Source organism: Opisthocomus hoazin, chromosome 2 (assembly GCF_030867145.1).
Source record: "Opisthocomus hoazin isolate bOpiHoa1 chromosome 2, bOpiHoa1.hap1, whole genome shotgun sequence".
Taxonomy (NCBI): Eukaryota; Metazoa; Chordata; class Aves; order Opisthocomiformes; family Opisthocomidae; genus Opisthocomus; species Opisthocomus hoazin.
Genome location: NC_134415.1, coordinates 24,613,865 through 24,633,957, shown reverse-complemented (window position 1 = coordinate 24,633,957; position 20,093 = coordinate 24,613,865). Strand labels below are relative to the sequence as shown.

Below are 20,093 nucleotides of genomic sequence, written 5' to 3'. Positions count from 1 at the left end.
ATTTTATTGTGTGGGGAAACTTGGGGAAAAAAAATGAACTGAAATGAAACGTGGGGATGATAGGAAGAGCATTAAGGATTTTCTTAAATGCAGATTTTTTGCATGGAGAAGGTCCTGTATAAGTACTTAACTTTTCCATAAACCTCATTCACTTTGTTAAACCTTCCACACCCAGTTCAGGAAAACCCTTAAATGTATGCCTGACTCCCACTGAGTGCAGTCTGTCAGCTAGAGTACATCACCTAGTCAGTAATACACCTTATATGTCAGATGTTAAACTGGGGGGTCATGCAATCCTTTTAACCTGTCTTTTTACAGTTCTCGACAAATTTTGAATTTCCTGCAGTATGTTTGGACATTTCAAAAAGGTGTTCCTTCAGAAACTGTCTTGTGTGTTTGTCCAGAGGATTTGATGTAGCTGTGAACCCAATCCTCTTTCCAGGATGTTTTACCTGAAGGTCTGAGGGCTTAGCTTTTTGTTAGCTTGCTGCTCAGCCTTTCCCTAAATCCACATCCCCAGTGGGAATGTGTCATCTTGTCATATTTGGTCGTCTGCTATTGTGGGAGTTAAAACCAATTTGGTTTTGAACAAGAAGCAATTTTTCTATAAAGAAGCATCTTTGTATGGGAAGCAGATTTCTCTTTTGAAGCCTTGGGAAACATACAAAGTAACAATAAAAATGCTAACTTGTCAGAGCAGCATAGTCATCCACAAGTTTAAGAATCAAAGAAAAGATAAAGACAAGATTAATGATATAGCAGCAAGGCTAGATTAACACTAGGTTAGGGCTAAAATTAGTCTACTCTCTCCATTCCTAAACTACAGAGGTGTATTGCATTAAATTTTAGCTATTGATGATTGTAATCCTCAAACACTGCATAATATCACTCTTAAGAGATCTTCTGCCCTCTTTACAATTTCTATGTTATGTGAGCAATAGTAATTAGTAGAAGCTGGACACAAGGTTAAGAATTATTTCATCTGAAGGCAGAGAAGTACACAGCAATAATCTGAATGCAGATACAGAAACTAGGTAAGTCCTGGGGTGAACACAATGCTGTTGAAGTTAAATACCAAAGCAGATGCAAACACCGTACTGTGGTCAATATGTTCGAAAATACAATGTCCATGATCCTCACAGTCTTAGAATTCACACAGAACTGCCCTCTAACTTTCATTTGTAGATTGTCCTGTATTGGATTCTTCATTTAAAATTACAGATACAGGACTTAATTCTGAGCTAGTCTATATTTCAGTGTATGTACTTAATAATTTATTCTTATTATTTTCCTCTGGTAGTTTTTTTTAAATCTTTCAAATACATGACCCTCTGGTGCTAATGTAAGTAAGGCTGTGGAAAAACAAATGCTAGTTGGTCTCTGTGAAAAAGCTTGGCTAAGTAGCTACATAGGCATTTTAAATGTAGAATACTGAAGAGAATACAATGACTCTGAAAGCCAGTCACAGAGATAACTATCAGTTCTTGTCAAACTTCGAAGGAGTTGTGGCAGACTGTGGTACGGATAGAGGCTAAAATATTTACCTGACAAAATACAACAGAAGTGTTGTTCTAGTGGAAAAAGCACACATCCGCACTTTACAGTTCCTAAGTTGCCTCTGTTGCTTGATGTGAGACACCAGACAAGTCTTTTAACCTCTGAGTAACTCCACCTTTTTGTCTGTAGACTTGCAGAATATTGATGTATACCTATTCTTAAGGATGCTGTGCAGCTTTTAATTAAGCAGTCCAGCAAGTAGTATGAGATACTGACATGAAAAGTGCTGGCTGTAAGAATGGAGAGCAGGATGAGTGGCAGAAAGTGAAATTGAAATAGACCTTTGGTAATGTGAACATAAAAAAAAAAAAAAAGCCAATCTTTAAAATGAAGTTGAACCTTAGAAATTAGTATCAGATCATTCTGTGGCAAAGCTTTCCTCTGTTGATGCCACAGTACAGATTTCTAATCCATATTCTGCATCGGAGCTTCTGTGTGTAGAGTAAGTGCTGATTCTGCAAGAGACTGATGGTGTGGGGCAGAGCCCTAGGGGATGTGAGGGAACTTTTGCACTCCAGCTGTTTCTAGTAAGAATGATTAATTCTGACGTTCAGCCCTTGCTTAAAAGCAAATACCCAGAATGCCAAGAAGCCTATCCAAATATACTCTATTGGTACATATATTATTCCAGGAAAAGTATATGCATAATTGATAAAGAGAAAAATATTGTCAATTTTTCTGAGCCTCAGGTAATATTATAAGCTGTAATACTGTAAGCATAGTGTCCAGGCCAAAAACCTCAGATGAAACCTAACCTGAAGTAATCAAACAAGATAAGGAAAGAAAGGAAGAAAGAAAGAAAGAAGCAAACAAAAATACTAATAAAAAGCCATACAAAAAGTTTTTTGTTGAACCAGTTCTCCTAGTAAATTAAATACTAAAGTAGTTAAGATTGAGTGTTTGAAGTGTGTTGAAGTTGGAAACAGCAACAAAAGTAGAACTTTTTCTGTTATCTTGGACTTAGATAAGCATGTTTAGTTACAGTATCTTTGAAAATTTTTAACACAGCATTTAATGTTGCTGGGGAAATGGCACTTAATGCTTGTAGCCCAAGGCGAGAAACAGAAGTATATTCTGAACTTTTTTGTCATCTTAAAGTCTGGGATACTATTGGAATTGTGAATTAATACGCAAACTGTTTGAGGAGTAGCTGAAAGCAACATTGCTCCACTCTGATGCATCTCCTTTGCGATTTCTTGCCCGTCTCAGAATAAAATACACTCTGCCATGTGGGTAATATTTTCATCTAATAGCGAGTGATGTTTAATCAATATACAAAGTGGCCATTCTTCTACAGAATAACTGGATGGAAAAGAAAATTCCTATCGGTAGAGTATAAAGTTATGTTGTGTAGGAATTCACCCACACCCTGCTGATCTAGTTAGGAAGAATAAGGGAGTTGCTTTGAGATCTCCTGGCATTTGTGCCTGTGAGCTGTAGAAGGCTTTCTGGCTCCTTGGATTCCCAGGCTGCCTATGTATTGATAAATTTGCAGTGATCTTGGTGTGTGCATTCATGGGGAGGAGAGGTTAAGCAACTCTTCCTTGAATAGAGCAGGCTTCATGCCTTACAAGCTCTGAAGTCAGTGGTAACTAAGGAAAGGCTAATGAATTTCAGATAAGGCGCAGGGCAGCTGTCTCCTAGCTTGGGTTACAACTCTGTTGAAGCCTGAGCTGTTGTTTTGTTATAAGGCGTATAAATAATTTACTTTTTACCCATTCCATTGAGCTACCTTTGCTAGATCTTATCGGTTCTAAGCCCCTCTACGAAGCTGGAGACTGCGGTGAAGCGCCGTGAATCCAAAGACAGGCCTTTCTCCCTGCTCCAAGGGAAAAAACCTGCCCGAGAAACATGGCTCTGAGCATGCCTCTGCCATCGTCAGTGCTGTGTGGTATGTACAGTGAGATAATGTTGCTGCTGAATTAACAAAGCTCCACTCAGGATGCAGGGCAAGTCCTGAGCTACTTAATCCATGTTGACCTCTGAGGTGTCCATCATTCCTACCAACTAGATCGAGGTTTTTTTTTAAACTGTGCCTATCACAAATCAGTCTGGTAGGGCCTCCGTGCTGCTGGCTTCTGCAAGAAGTCAGCGTTGCACCAAGACTGATGTGCAATTGTTTTTGTCCTAGCCATCTGCAGTAGTAGGTAAGTTTAGTCTCTTGGTGGTAAGTACCAGGCTTACTGATGAACTGTGAGGATAATTTCATTGCTGATTGTTAAGATTTAGTCATCATGTGATGACTGCTGTATGACAGCATCTATTTATACCATTTTTTATGGGTTAATAGTTTTTCTCAGTTCCAGCATTCAGCTGAAAAATTAATAGTAATGCTGAGAATAAGACTTTGCACTTCTTTAATTCCTTCTCTCCTAGCATCCTAAACCACTTTAAAATGTTAACAAAATATGACATTTTCAGGGGAAATGAAAGCATGGAAAAATCTGCTGAACAAGGTGATTTTTCCAAAAGCCGTACCAGTTATTTGCAGTAAAACTGCAAAGCTGCAAATCATTTCAATAATGAATAAGGTTCCTGTTGTTCTAGGCACTCTAAAAATGCACACACAGAGATGGTTTCTGCTCCAAGGAGATTTAGATCGAAGTGGATTTTTAAATCAGCAGCAGGTAAAAAGAGACAGAGAGGTGGCTTGTGCCATGCAACGGGTCAGGCATGACACAGTCATAGATGTCTGTGCTTTAAACACTTGACACAGATTTTTTTCCTCCCAGTAATGAAAATGCTCAAAAAAGTTATTTATTGCTTTATATCTATACCTTGTAGCTATAAGCTGTTGCACTGAAACACAAAACATCAGAGAAGCCCTCAAGGTGGTGCAATACTTGAATATACTATATTAAGCTGCTTAGGAAGATCTGACACTGTAATTTGTAACTGGTGTGTCTATAAATTATTGTTCATAGAGAACAGTTTTGCTCTGTAAATATTGATGACAAATTGGAAGATAAACACCAGCAAAGGAAAACATTTCCTTGCTAGGAGGAGAAAAATAAGACGAGCTCTTAAAACATTTAAATGATGTTGGCATGTCTTTAATCTTATAAAGGTTGTACCACACTATCTGCCATCTGTGTGAGTTTTATAATGCAGCTAAGTGGCTCATGGCAACTGCTTTATGGTAGCCCGATGCTTATTAAAACAATTCCGATTTGTTGTATAAATGAACATTTCACAAAGGAGCTTATTTTTAAAAGGCATATCAGTGTCAATCCACTTCTGCATTCCAAATATATTCCTCCTAGTTTCTGTCATTTTGAGGATAGATTAAAACTTTAATGGAACATGGGTAAGCTTTAGCCTCAAAGTGCTGAGGAGGAGGAAAAAAAATAAAAGATGTCTAAACCAGCAAGCCAAATAGTTAAATAAAACACTTCTCATTTCCACACAGGTGGAAATGTAGGAAGTGCTGAGTCATTCAGACTCTCTCTAACCTGTCAGGTTTCTAAGGATCTGTGCCTACAGCTTCATCCCAGTTAAATTCTCTTGAAGCAGACTCAGCGTTGCACACATTTTGCCCTTTCACTTTATTTAAAAGCCTGTTGAAATTAGTAGAAAGCCTATCAGCCTCCGAAGATAGTGCCCCCTCTTGTCATTTAATCCACTGAATAGTTATAGTGTACTTCTGGATACAAGAAGCGCTCAGAGAAATGAGTGATAATTAGGTCTAATAACCCCCAAGGAATGACAGCTATTTTTTAAATAGTTGTTTTTGCTAACTGGCCTTGAGCTTGCACTGAAAATTTACATTGCACAAAATTTACATTGCCCTGGAGCAGCTGCAACTTCATGAATCTTTGCCTAGAAGACTTTTTTTTTTTTTTTTTTTAGTTTTTCTCTCTGCATATCTCGATGGTTAGACTGATCGCAAGTTTCACATAAAGCTTGTGCCAGAATGCAAAATCCTGCCTTGCTGTAGTTAATGTCTATCATGCCACCTTCTCCCAGGGTTTGGCTGTGTTTTGTGCACCTGCCACCTTGCTGTTTACAATTGGCAAGTCATAACAGAATACTTCACCCCAATCTAGAGATTAGGTGGAATTTCAGCTATGATTGTCCAGGAATCAGTTCTCTCATGACTGCTGCTGACCTTTGCATATTCCTTGTGCCTCCAGCAACAACTGAGTAATAATGATTTTCTACAGCACGAGGTCTTTTTACATAAGGATGTTGCTCAAAAGGCATCAGTCTAAGAAAGACTCCGGCAAAAATATCAAATTAATTTAGGTAGAGCATGAAACATAATACTGTGCCCTTCAGCTTAAAACTCTGTAGCCAGGTTTGTATTAGGTCCTTAATATATTTTTAGTGAAACAGGGCACAAAAGCACTTCTGGACCTTGGTATTTAAGAAGGGTTATAGACATCTCAAAAGTGTGTGTCTGTTGGGGGCAATTCCCCTACATAGGAAAAAAGTTCTTTCTTTCCATTCGCTTTTGAAACAAGGTTTGTCATCTGCTAAAATGACAGTGGGTCTTTACATGCAAGTAATTTCTCTCACAGTAAAAACTTCTGCCATAACTTGAATTTATTTAGTATTACTTCTGAAGTACTCTTGGTATAGCCGAATAGACCACAGTCACTCTAGGCATCACAACTCTGAGTCTAATGCAGAGGAGGCAAGACTGATGTACAACAGTTTATAAATAGAAGCAGTAACAGAGAGATATGCCCAGTATCAACAGCAAATTTGCAAAAGCAAATAATGCCTTGAACTCCTATTAGGAAAGGCCTGAAAAACACATTCTTGGCTAACGTCAACTGAAGGTCACCTTTTTTTATTTTATTCAAGTTAAAAAACTGCTGTTGTTTTAATGTGTGGTGTAATTAGAGCAGGAATCTTTGAGTTGGCTTTTAAAAATAAGAATTTTTTTTACCAGCTATCCTAAATCTGAGAAATCTGGACATAACAGATTATGTAGGATTGTGCTTAACTTCACCAGATGGTTAGTTGATGGAATTCACTTAGATCCTGAGAAAGGGACGGTTCATTGAAATGGTTTGCCTGATTAAATTTAAGCGTGGCATAAATGCCTTGTACTGCCTAACTATTATTTCTACCCAATAGGTTCCAGTCTGTGTATGAAACTTGCAAAGAGAAGATAGGTGTTATTAGTGTGTGGTGCTCATGTACATTTCCATATTTCCTGAATAGGTGCCATGGGTCGTACGCACCTTTATCTGCAGTTACTAATTGATGTATCATGCAGACATAAAGAATTTGTCTTATTCCTACATTAGCAGCATTGCATCACATTTGACATAAAAATGAGCACAGTGGGCTTTATATACCAATCACCTATTAAAAATTTGATTCATTCTCATAACTTTGGTCTCAGGAGGACTAGAAATACAGTGCAAAGACTTTAAATACTTTTTAATTCGCATTTCAAATGAAGTCTGTAACGCATCATACTTCAAGCAGTAGTACAAAAGTCAAAGGAATAAGCAGGGGAAAATGGCAATTACTCTTTCGTAACAACTGCAAGGGATGTTATCAATGCTACAGATATTAAAGCCGTTTACTTGCCATCACCAAATAAAAGCTTTATGAAATTAAAACATATGGCTGGTATTAACTGAAAAAGGGACAGGAAATTGAACGTTAAAGGTGACTCTGCCTTTAATTCACTGTATTGTTGAGGGAAGGAGGAGTGTGTTGAAGTCCTTCTAGTGAAAGGGCGACCGACAACCTTATCTTTGAATTTCCTGCCTTTCATCAGCTGCTGTTATAAGCTGCATTTTTAAGTGTTAAAAAAAACCTCTGAAGCATTATAAAACCTGATCAGTGCCTCTCAAAAAGCTTGACTGTATTTAGATGCTAAATTCTTCAGTGTAAAGAATCAGTTCCCTCCACACTCTATATTTTTTGCAGTAGAAAGAACAGTTTTGGCTTTCAGTGAAATGGTGGTTTAAATATTACGTTTAATCACATCAGTGGAAATTTCCATACTTCCAATTTTATTTCTGAAAGGCTATATCCCAGAAAGCTAATTTCTGGAAGCAGTTTCACAGTCCTGTTTAAATAGAAGTGCTGGTTTGTCTTTTTAGAGTGCATACCAGATTAGTTCTTCTGACAGCCTCTCTAGAGCTACGTTCATTTATACTGAGTGAAGAGTTGACTTTTTGTGGTTTACTTGATATAATGCTGATGACTCCTCCTGTTTCGTTTTGCCTTTTTTCATACTGGTTTTGAAACAGTGTTTAATGAGAATAACTACTTCTTTTGACTTTACTGTCTTTATACAATAATCACAAATTGTAATCACAAATACTTTACTATCCATACACTTAGTGTCAGCTGCAAATTGGTTTCATTAGTAGGAACTTCTTAGCAGTTTATGAAGTTGCCATATGAAAAATTCAAAAGGGCAAACCATTATTTAACATTTTTGTAAACCGTGGGCTTCTCAAGTGATTAATGACCACATTTGTTCTGTTAAGAAATACAAAGTTTTGCAAACAAATACATCAAAAGATGCATAAGCTTACTATACAAACAACATGGCCGCCTGTAGTTAATATGTTTTATTTATCATCTGAAAGTCTAAAATTAGAGTGAATTTACTTCACCTGAAAGGCACTACTACAGAAAGCCCAGACATTTGGGATATCCTTCATCTGCAGAATTGATACAGTGCAAATACTGATTGCTCGCAGTCCATCACTTTTACAGAGGTAACACCACGTGGGTGCTAATGAGGTTCTTTCTTCTGTGGTCCCTCGTTCCTGTATTGATATTACATGTGAGGATTCACCATGTGAGCATTCTGGCCCAACATTTCATATAATTAAATGTTACTGTCCAAATATTGTCTAACACCAACTCACTTTTCACTGAGCAATTATCAGTTACTAGTTGGAGACAACTGTGAATCATCAGTTGATGGACAGGGCTCACTCTCTTTGACTGCAAGTCTCTTTTCCATGAACCTAGGCTTCCTGCTCTGGTAAGAGTATTTGTTATGTTTGTTATTGGCTCTTGAGCAGTCTTCTGTTAAAGACTGAGATTTATCTGTTCTGTCGTCTCTCTTTTCTTTCCCTCCTTTTCTCCTTCCCTCCTTACAGAAAAATCCGTAAGAAGTTCACCAGATCACAGCTGAAAAGAGCTTCCAGAACACCTTGCTCTCCAATCATTGCAAGGACAAAGTCTTTCATGAACAATAGGCAGGCACGAACAGAGCCAGGAACCATCGTGCACTGAAGATATAACAGGATCAGCACCATAATCATGTCAGAATCATGTTTCATTGTGAATGCAGATACGACAGGACTTTCCACGTCTTCGAGACAGAAACACTGTATGGACAGATTGTGGCTGGGTTCTGTGTTCTGGGCAGAATCCAACAGCAGCCCTTGTTTTCCCTCGTCTCTGCAAGGGCTGCTTCTGGTTCACTGTGTAGGCCTAGCCCGGATTGTCCTGCTGTTCCCTCTGTTCCCAGTCACCAGCGTTGGCTGGTCAGGGAGGGACTGTTTGCACTGACCACACTGAAGGAGTATGGATGCAGAGTCCACCCACCACATTTGTCTATGCCTTCTAGTGGTTTAATACAAAAATATGCAGCTTTCAAAACTATTGCAGTGTCTTTAAGTGGGATTTAGTCTTGAGGGGCTTGCATTTTCAAAAACAGCTGCCAACTTTGGGTGTTCATATTTTTCAGTATTGGCTTGAGTCACTTTGCATTTGGTTTTCTGAACTGCTGGTCATCCAGACCCTGAAATGAGGTGAGGAGTTGTTTAGCAGTTCTGAAACTTAGACCAAATTAGGAAGTGCCCATAATTAGTGGCCAGTTTTCAAAATGCTGGCCATATTAACTTTGGTTAAAATCCTGGAAAGTATTATGCATGGCAGCGAACATCCAGCTGGACTAGTTGCGTGTGTAGGAACTGGTCCCATTGTGTATATATTTGCAAGCATCCACCTATTTCTTTGGGTATTTTTTGCATTTCTTGAAGCCTATTCTGAATAGTGAAAACCAGCAGAATGCCATTCCCAGGAAAACATGAAGAAATAGAGTATTTCCTGTTAGATATGTCTCTCCACAAAATAACTTCTACATTTTGATACACCTGGATAAAATGATGTCTTGCAGAATGCTTTGAAGTTCATAATTGTGAGGCTGCAGGTGGATACTTACCACGGAGAGATGATGTGCCTTTTGAAACTACTTGTAGGAAACTGTCAGTCCCCCTGAAAGTGGGAATGGCAACAGAGGCAGGTCCTTTTTCTACTCAGGTACTTACAGGTGAACACTCTCTGCCCTACTTTGAGATCAAGAGACAAGCAGTGTGTAGCACTGCTGTGTAAACCTGGTTGGGATATGTTGATTATCTAAGGCGTGTTGTGTCCTTCAACAGGCTTGGTCTCCGTATGACTTTTGAAGAGGTAGTCGGACACTGAACACGTCATAGTAAGCTGAGAGTAGCTTCGAGACTTTTTTTTCTATCACTTTACTAGGTAGCTCTAATAGTATAGTATAGATGTGAGGTTTTCATCCAGTTGTGGATGTGCACTCAGCTCTGTGGTTAGAAAGACAAAGATGTAAGAGGTGCCTCACATCTCTGAGTGATTCCCCAAATATTATTTCCCCCCACTGTGCGATTTATGGTTTCAGCCTGAAAGAGCATCTGTGATCTCAGCCTGTAACTAGCCTCTGTGTAGGATTTTGAGCTGTTGAGATAGTCACCCAGATGCTTCTTCAAAAAAGAAAGCACCTTGCCTTCCTGAAGGGACTTGCTGATAACTTTCTGGAGGGATGGATCCAGGTCTTGTCCTCTGTCCTTCACCAGCAAGAAAAGGGTGAATATGAGGGAGAGATTGTGACATGAAGTGCTCCTAGTACCCTGAGCACCCTAGTGAATGTCACTGATTTGGATGCAATTGGAGAAGACCTGGGATTCATCTGCTTACAGTTCTTTCCAGTAGCCACTGAAGTGTGCAGCCCTAGGAGCCTCTTCTAGCCACATGATCTGCTTTTTCCTCACAACAGGAGGGCTTTTCATCAGATAACTGTGCGGAAACAACCTATTCTTATTAGTAAGAATTGCCTTTATTAACTATGACATACGGAAACACCTTCTGTGTAATAGCTTCATCACCCATTAAAATAAAGAAAACATGATTATTCAGCAATCTGTTTGACTGAAAATATGAAAAACATGAACAGAAAGAGCTTTGTCTCCCTCAGGCATCAGTGAAATCACACACAGCAGACTCATTTTCAAAGTGTCATTAGCAGTAAGGTGGTGGATTTTTTTACCCTGCCTTATTAAGCTCGTATTCAAGTTATTTCTTTTAGTCAGTGTGCTATGATGTCTAGCCAGTATTTTGTAAAATCTCTGTGTGTTTCTGCTTTTGACAAAGGTATTAGTATCTGTAATAGTCTGATGTGAAGTCATTTTTTTCTTCTTTCCCTCTGAGGAGAGAGAGATTGGTAACATCTGTTACGCAGCCAGCTGCCTGATACCATTAGCTTATGCATCAAATAGCCAAGGTAAGGGAGAATCCTTTGCAGCTTCAAGCTGAGGTGCTTCATCTGGATACACTGGAAATAACGCCGTGCCCCTGCCTGGCAGAGTCATTTCACTGGTGGCAATAGCCGACCCTTGGGATGGGTAAGGCACGGAGACCAATTGCTGGAATAACTTCTGCTCCGTCTTTAAACTGTTGCGCATGCAGCTGCACAGATTTTCCCTCCCTTAAAATGCACACAGTACACAGAGAAACTGCACGCCATGTTTCGCACCTTTGCCTTTACCTGCTTTCTCTCCATCGTACCTTTTCTGCAAGATGTTCTCCAGAGATGGATGCGGGATTTACCTGTGAACTTCAACTGAAAGCGTTGATGAAAGATTAGCTGAAGACATGTTCCTGCTGGGTTTGGGCATAAAGATTTAAATTTTTGTAGAAATCGTGACACTCCTTACCACAATGTCATGCAATTCCATGCTTTCTGTTCAGTTTTTTCCACTGGCTGTGAGCAAAGATGACACATTCTTGTGTAAACTGTAACAGTATATCCACAGCAAATCAGAGCTCAGTACTGTTTTTATCAAGCTTCCCAAGACAGTTATTTTAAAACTAGCTAACATATATCAGTCATCAACAATGACACTGAGTATAAACATAAACCTTAGAAGCAAGGACAAGAAGTTTGGTACTTACCATGGATGTGCGCAAGAGAATCTAGGCAGCATTAGCACTGCATTTGCAATATGATTTATTTTCCTGTTAGCTAAATAAGAAAACTATCTGAATAGCTGCCTCTCCTCTTACAAATGCAAAATGCACGATCTTTTTGTGTCCAGAGGTCTCCTATAAAAAGTGGAAAGATTATTTTAACGTTTAAATTGTGTGTTGCTGATTTCAACTATATAGCTATTCTGCTCTCTTGAAATATTTTGTATGTTGTTTTCAGACTATTTTTAAAGGCCACTATTTAATAATGAAAGGTTTTGTTCTGTAGGATGGAAAAATGAGGTTTTGAAATACTTGAGACTGCTTGAAATGTGTTGGTGATAAGAAAACAATGTTTTAAACCAGTGTTTTGATTAAGGGCAAATGTAGCCTTCATTTCTGCAGTCCAAACCTTGCAGCGTGTTATGAAAAACTGGGTATTGAAACTGAAATGGAAGAACAAGCAAGCAGTAGCAACGGTCAAATAGAATCTGCACTTAGAGATTGTGCATTTTTTTTAATCTAAGGATATTTTTTTGTTTTTAATAAATATAATTTTCACACAGGTACTTTCATAATTATGAAGGCTTAAATAAAATGGAATGTCTGCCTAGTAGTTTCTGATATAGTCCCAGCATAACATGCCACAGCCTTGCACAGAGAACACTTATAGTCCTCCAGAAATATTATATTGCAAGGTATGATATAGTGGACATGATGTCTTCATATATGTGTACTCTTATGGTAATGGAAGTGTTATAATCCTCTGGAAATTTCAGCAAAATAATATTCATTTTTCATTTTCTCTTGAAGGTCCTTTATATAAACCTGTGTCTTCATAAGCCAGAGTGGGTGTCAAGAGATCTGAGTTTATATAACTGAACAGTGAAATTTTTTGGAGTAAGTCAGGACTTTTTTATTCAAATGTTGCATGTTGAGGGAGGAAACCTAATTTTGGAATACATGGATTTTGGATAAGAGTTTTGAGGTTGTACTATACAGTGATCAACAAATTTGCAGAATATCCTTCTGCTGCTCATAAAGATTTGACAGTTGGTATTGAAATACAGTATTGATTAATTAAAAAAATAGAAGCATTAAAGAGCTGTCTTTTTAAAATTCTGTTGTTTAGACTAAAAGTGAATTTCTCAAGGGAATGTTAAAACTGGGAAGCTCAATGTTGAGTGTTTGAGGATATGGAGCACCTTAGAATGAAACATAGTACTCTTTGATTTGCATTAAAGTGTCTTTGTGAAAAAACTTTGTGACTCTTCCTTTTTGCAGGAAACTAAATTTCTGCAATGACACTGTCCTCCTATTTTAAAGTAAGCTATTAAATAATCAAGAGACTGAAAATTAATGAGCTGTTGAAATTGCACTAGAGTTAGACATAAGTAGGTGAAATAGGGAGGAAGAAAGAACATGCAAAAGTCAGGGAGACAGAGACATGAGGTATTGGTCATTGCATTGGAACACTAGAAAACTTAGGATTGAACTGAAATCTAGGCAAAAGGACTCATAGTCCACAAAAAAATACTGCAAGTTACAGTGCATTGCAGCCTCCAGTGCATTGGCCCATCTAAACCTTGCAGGTTGGTATTGGTGTCAAAAACTTCACATTTTGATTTAGTAGCACCTAGAATTTGTGGCTTCTATGTGAACATGGCACATAAATCTGAATCCTCTTCCTTGCTAACATCTGAAGTAATTTCCCCAAATAATTTGGATGTTTATTGCAGAGAAGGAGAATTGTATAAATGGCTTCTGAACAGAAGTAATGGCTGCTACTTCATGGATTTTTTCAAGGCAACCCTTTCTAATTCCTAATTCCCCCACCTGTCTTGGGGAGGGCAGGATTTATGTGGATCCATGCTTGTTGGTCCACACACTAACTGCTGTTTCAAGTGTGTGTGTTAAATGCATTATTTTTTTCTTTTTTTTCCCCTTTCCCTAAAGAGACCTGTGCAGATTTCAAGTAGCCAAACTCAAGTTCTTCTCTGGTGTTTGGCTTTTTTTGGGCAAGATGAGTTACATTTATTTGTCCTTCTGGGTGATTTGCATTGGTATCAAGGAGGGGATAATCTCTGGAAGCAGTCCTTTGCTGGGGAAACGGAGGAAATGGCCACCTCTTTACCCAGACTCACAAAGATTCTCAGCCAAAAACAATGAGGTCCAAGATATTCCTCACTTCCGAAGTATGACTATAAAGCCTTTCCTATGTGTAGCTGAAACACGTGCTTGAGGGACCACTTTAGTCTCTTAATTCTGTAGTTCACTGTAAAGATACTGATCACACATACAAAGCCTCAGCAGTGAAAGGACATATACTTAAAGTATGTTTCTTTCCCTTGCACTAGCAGTCAGAAAAAAAGAAAAAGATTAAAAAAAAAAAAAAGGCTGTGCTCTCTACTTCAAAGCAGAAATGATTGGCGAGGGCATTTTACGAGGAGCTGAGTTCTGTTTCAGTCCTTGTCTATGCAGAACTTTCATAAAACTCTGTAAACACAGAATATATTTTCTGTGAGACTGGTTTCACACCATGACATTTTCCATGAAGTCAGATGCACTGTGGCTTTTTTATACAGTAGGAAACAAGCAGATGAGTGACTGTTACCATTTCAACATAATGTGAAAGCCCTACGTGGGCTTTAGGACCCTGTTATATTACGGCCAATTGTTACCACTGTGGCAAGACCCATAGGTTCTTCAAGTATCTGTTATTTGTGTATACGTTAAATCTGTGTTCCTTTATAAGGTAAGTAGAGGGATCTTTATGGAAGTTAAAACTCTTTATTGCTCACTTAAATGATGGGAAAACCTAGATGCCAGGCCAGACTACTGTCTGTGGCCAATAATTTTTTGAGATACACACTCAAATCAAAGTCCGCTTTGTGTAGCTGGGATGTTCCTTGAGCACTAGAATTGTCACTGATATAGTGATGAGGACATTTGTTTTTAAGTGGTTTAATAAAGTCTTGTAAAGAACAAATTTTTCTGCATGAAATAAATATTAGTGTGTACTGCTTTGGGCAATAGAATGGGAGGAAAAGGATTAGAGCCAGATTTTGATAGTGATTCTCTTCCTACCAAGTTAGCAATTCATGGCTGCAGAATTTCCTCCCCAAAGCTAAGCCCCAATGAGCGTGGAGGAGTATGGTGACTCACTAATTTCGTTGTAGGGTTTTTTTTCCCCTGCTTGCTAGATATGTTATTACTTTGGAGATTTTCTCCCCAGTAATCTGAATCAATAGTTTCATTAATGTGGAGGAAGCAGTTCATATCACCTTTAGGCTAAAAATGGTTCTTTCCCTAGTTTCTTCTGCTTAGGCACATAAAAGAACATTCTATATAATAACAGCAAAAAAAAAAAAGGAATTTCACAAGGATTTCGGTGAAGCTGAGAAGTAAGTAGAGTGTACAACCTTAAACTATCAGGATATAGCAGAACAGGACACTGAACATGATTTTCTTTTGTTACATGGGTACAAGTGTCCATGACTGAAGGATAATTCTTTCAAGCAGTCCTTTCCATTCCAGCTCCCTGGACACTGCACTTGCTTTTGCTGTATTCATCAAACTCCTCCATTTGTGCTGTTTGCTCTGCCCAGTAGTTACATATTGGAAAAAGGAACTGCTCATATATTAATTTTTCAATAAGATAAGTTCTTGGGGCAGATGCAATGGAAATTTAGAGACTATAATGTTGATGAATGGCTCTGTATTAGTTTTCTTTTCTTCAGTCTAGATTTCCATCAGAATTTTAGTCTATTTTCAGACGGTGAACCTAGGAAAAGTTACACTGAATGCCTTTGATCCTTAGGATATGCATTTAATCCATAATCCATAAGGTAGTTGTGTTGCACAGTCTGCTTGCGGGAGCCTGACTCTATGCTAGCTGTTTGTTAATCCTGCCCCATTGTTTATTTTCCCTATTAGTAACAGTAAGTGCAGTATTGACTGGTCTCTTCAAGTGGACTAGACTCCATCCTGCAATTTGTACATGCACAGTTAAGGCGTGGTTAAGTATTTTCTCCTTTTTTATGGTCTCTGCTTGCTCTCCTGCTTCTTGTATGTGTTCCGAAGAGAGGAGAGCTTGTTGGTGCTCCCCTTCCCAGTGTGCATGGGTTTGGCTCAGTTGCTGCTGAATGCCTGGGAGAAGGAACGGTTGGATGACTGCTGACTGTGCCTTTGTGCAGACTGTGTACTGGACACTATAAATCAGTCTGATACTTCTTATACAGGGCAGCCAGTCTGTCTGGTGCTGCTGTCCCCCATAGCACAACAGTGTCTTGTTCTGTGGCTGAAGCGGGCTCTGTGGCCCTGCTGCAGTTCGCAGTGCAATAAACGGTTCAGGGTGGCTGAGCCCTCTGGAGATGCTCCCATTCCACTGCTCATAACTGGAATCCACTGCCAGACCTCTCATTTAATGGCATATTTGGATCCAGTTCCCTTCTAACTTGCTTCACCAATGCTCAGGCACCTTAATCCTGCCATTTTATGTTTACTTTGCTTCCCTGAACCCTGATGTCTGTGAATTTTAACTTGCTTTTCAGAATGTCAAGGAAGATATAGTTAAGATCCTATAAGGTTCTAGAAGTTTTTGCTCCCTCACCCCTACTTCATTTTCTGATTTAAGGCCATTTTTATTCCATTACTCTTTTCTTTTCACCTTCCTTTCCATTGGTCTTTACTGATAAAGATTCATCTAATATGCTCAGATCTTACTTGAAATGTAACATAGTCTTCAAAATCGCAAAGTTGTACCTACTGGGGTGAGGGCAGTGAACATTTGACGTGGGTTTATAGCTCAATAAGAGTACATAACTTGTTGGCCAAATTGTCAGAATTCAAGTCTAGATTAATATTTTAAACCTGCCCACTTTCTCAGGTCTTTGGAGCCAGTGGTTTTGTACTGTCCCTTCCAAAGGCTGGGGCTTGCTGCAGACTTGCAATCTCAACATGTTTGGCTTTTTCACCCTTCCTTAAGGCTTAGAGGAGTTCTACCCTAGGGTTTGGCTTGACTGTACCTATTGCATATGCCTTGCCAGCCTGTAATTAGACCTGCTACTTGAATGCTGAGTAGCTTTTTTCTGTTTACTGCTTGTGTGGATTAAATTTGAAAGATTTCAGTAGAATATAAATGAAGTAGCTGCCTTGCCCTGGATTTTCTCCATCTTCCCTTGATGCACTAATGAGAATCAATTGCAGTTGCTTATTATTTTTAAATAGCGGTTAATTTGAGAAAATCTGATTCACTAGCTCTTTTCATTTTGCTGATTTGATTTCAGCCTTCTGCCCATCTGGGCCAGCCTACATATACTGTTCTAAAACCAGCGTGTAAACTCATTGGTGCTTATCACCAAAGTCAAAGACTCAGCCTGACAGCCCAGCAAAGTGCTGTCTGCAACAGTGTACTCCGACCCTCTGTTTTCTTATGGGTAAAATCCTCAGTGAAAGAGGGGGCTTTACTCTGCAATTAATTCTCTCCTGTGCCTGGGAGAGAATCAAACAGTCTGTCCGAAAACCTCCCATTTAACCATTCAGTTCTCTGGATGTTCAAATCTGGTGGCAGTATGTCAGACCGTGGAGTTGCATAGAGAGAGAAACTGTTTCCTGAGCAGATCAGTTTATCCTGCCTGGGGATGTTCTGAATGAATCCAATGCTCACCAGAAGAACTGTAGAATTAATCTCTGTAAAGTCACATGATGCTTTTATAAATGGCCTTGTGGTCAAACTCCTGCATCTGTGCGAATCCTCTTGAAGGCAACAAAGAACCCTGAAGTAGGATTGTAGGCTAAGCTGTATGGTCTTTAAGTTTGGGCTCCTGTAATTATTAAAAAATGTGTTTTTGATTTATAGCTTTGTGGCAGTATCTGGGATATTAAAAAACGAAGAGATTCAAGAGCTGGTAGTAGGTATAGGGTCATATGTACACGGTATATGGATACAGGAGAGGATGTCACTAGTTTCTACAGAACAGGTGTGCTGTTTTCTGATGTGAGGAACAAAAAAGATGTATTCTTCTTCTCTGAATCAAGGGGTGAGTGCAGGTTACTAGCTCCTAATGGTCTCCCCACGTTTAAATCCATGGTGATTTCCGTTCACAGCTTTTTAAATGCTTTTCACTTCATGGCAAAAAAGATAGGATAATACACTGAGAGGTACAAGATGGTTGTATGTGATGAAACATTGCATTTTTTTCATTATACACACACAGGGAAGTTGAAATATTATTTGTAGAGGATAAAGGTGAACTTTGCTCATGATTTTATGAACTTTATTGCACGGTTCTCTTTGTGCAAACAGCACTTGACACTCTTTTGCCTTTTGTTATTGCTGGCAGATTGGAGCCATTTGTTTTTTAATGCTGAACTGTGACAGAGCAGCAGGTGTTGGATAAAAAAAATCAAGAGCACTTTCAGGTTTTGTGCAAATATTTAGGGGGATTTGTGAAGTACTGTAAAATTCAATTAGATTTGCTTCCTACCTCCTTTTCCCTAGATCATTGCTTTGCAATTCTGGAATAATTTGTCATAATTTTTCCAAAACTGGAGCTGGTAGCTGGACTGGGCTAAGGATGTGGGGTTGGTGTTCACTTTGCAAACAGCCACGCTGACTGAAGAGGTCACCCTGGAACAGCTACTCACTACTAATCCTCTGATGGGGGGTTCTGCCCTCCCTCAGCAGAAAGAATAGCATGGACTCTGCTGTTTTCTGCTGCCAAGTTAGCCTGAAAAATAGGCTTAACTGTGTGATATTTTCTGAAATGAAAGAAAGAGAATTCATGTGAATTCACTAACAAGGAGGGAGGGGAGCAGAGAAGAACGTCGGATGGCCACGGAAGATAAATAGCTCAGGTCAGTAGCATCTTCAGCTGCACAGCTAGATCTGGAAGACGACATCTGTCCACAGCGTTAGCCTCTGGGTTTACCTAAGGAATTATTAATCTTGCAGAAATAAATAACTTTCCATGCAGAGCTATTAAGGTGTTGAAAAAGTATAAAATATTCAAATTAATCAACACAATGTCATCAGCCAGATTCAAGTATCTATATATATTTCTGACTAATTTGATGTCTGTGTGTATCTCTGCCTGTGACCAGCATTGCTGTCAATGTCTGCTCCTCAGCAATCTTTTGTTCTCATCTGATTGTGACCGCTTGTGTTCAATCTCTGCCAATTCAGGAGGGTCTACCAGTCTTCAGCGAGGACTGGACACCTATTAAACAGTGTCGGACTCTGAATTGCTTATTCCTTTCTCTCTGTGCTGCTTGAAAAGAGCCTGATTTGCTCAAAACTCAGACTCCAGCTAAGGTAAAGGTCAGTGACATACTTGGTACAGTTTATCTGTTCGAAATGTCAAGTAACATGATAACTTTTCCATAAACTAATAAGTTAATCCAATATGATCACTGAGGAAGGAATAATTCTATTTTCAAACGTTTTCACAAGCCAGTACTGTCATGAACACGGATACTAAATTTCTGATGGCTGGTGAAATGTATTTCTGTGTTGTTTGTAGCTGTGTACGTATACTCACGTAATTCATTCAGCTCTCAATAATGCAGGATGCTATAAGTGACTGCAAAAATTTCATAAATATGCAGCTAAAAATCAGTAGTGATTATGAAAAAAGCCAGTGAAATATAATTTTAGTAAAATGCGTGATGATCAGCAGTCAAGAAAAGACTCAGGTAAATAGGCAGATTTTCCTGATTTCTTGTTGTAAGTACTGCAAAGGAAGAACATGTATTTTGCTCATCTCATGAAAAGTTTATCGCAGTTGCTACGCATTTTTTAACTTGAGCACCATCTAGTGTGCATGATAAAAATAATTTAAAAAATAAATAGAAGGTCAGTTCATTATGGCACCGAGCAGTGGAAGTGCTGGCATGTTTTCTACGTCAAAAGGAAACAAGCACATCAGAGCTTAAGTTCTGCCAACTTTCAGTAAAACAAGCTTCGAGTGACATATGTTCTTTTGAGCACCCTACCTCTTTTAATTTGTGCCTCATTTAAATGCTTGCCCTTAACATAAATGCAAGAAATGAAATGCACAAAACCTAAGTGTATCTATTTATAAGGAGGTTAAAAATACAAAACTAAAAAATCAGCAGCTGTTTTTTCTCCAAATGCAAGTACACATTTGTACATTCACGCAAATGTTCAAAAGTCCTGCACATTGCTGGAAGTTGCTGCTGTCTGCTCCACCAAACCCCTAGCTTTCAGCTAAATGTATCTTGGCGGATGTTCTCTAGATCTCGCCCAGACTTGGAATACAGTCAGAGATGAATTTCTTTGCTGTGTGCCTGGATCAGAGTGGAGTGCATTTATGAGAAGC

The 20,093-nt window shown here is 38.9% G+C and overlaps 1 protein-coding gene across 4 annotated transcripts in view; it reads left to right on the top strand.

The window, feature by feature from the left end:
• The window catches only part of MTA3 (metastasis associated 1 family member 3), a 149,434-nt gene extending 136,472 nt beyond the window's left edge, over window positions 1–12,962 (top strand). For 3 of the 4 annotated variants that reach the window (XM_075412897.1, XM_075412900.1, XM_075412898.1), the window contains exon 19: window positions 8,643–12,962. In XM_075412897.1, the coding sequence (XP_075269012.1) occupies window positions 8,643–8,778 (136 nt within the window). In that variant the 3' untranslated portion in view covers window positions 8,779–12,962. The remainder of the gene's footprint in view (window positions 1–8,642) is intronic. The other variant, XM_075412899.1, reaches the window with a different exon arrangement.
• Window positions 12,963–20,093: the final 7,131 nt, after the last annotated feature.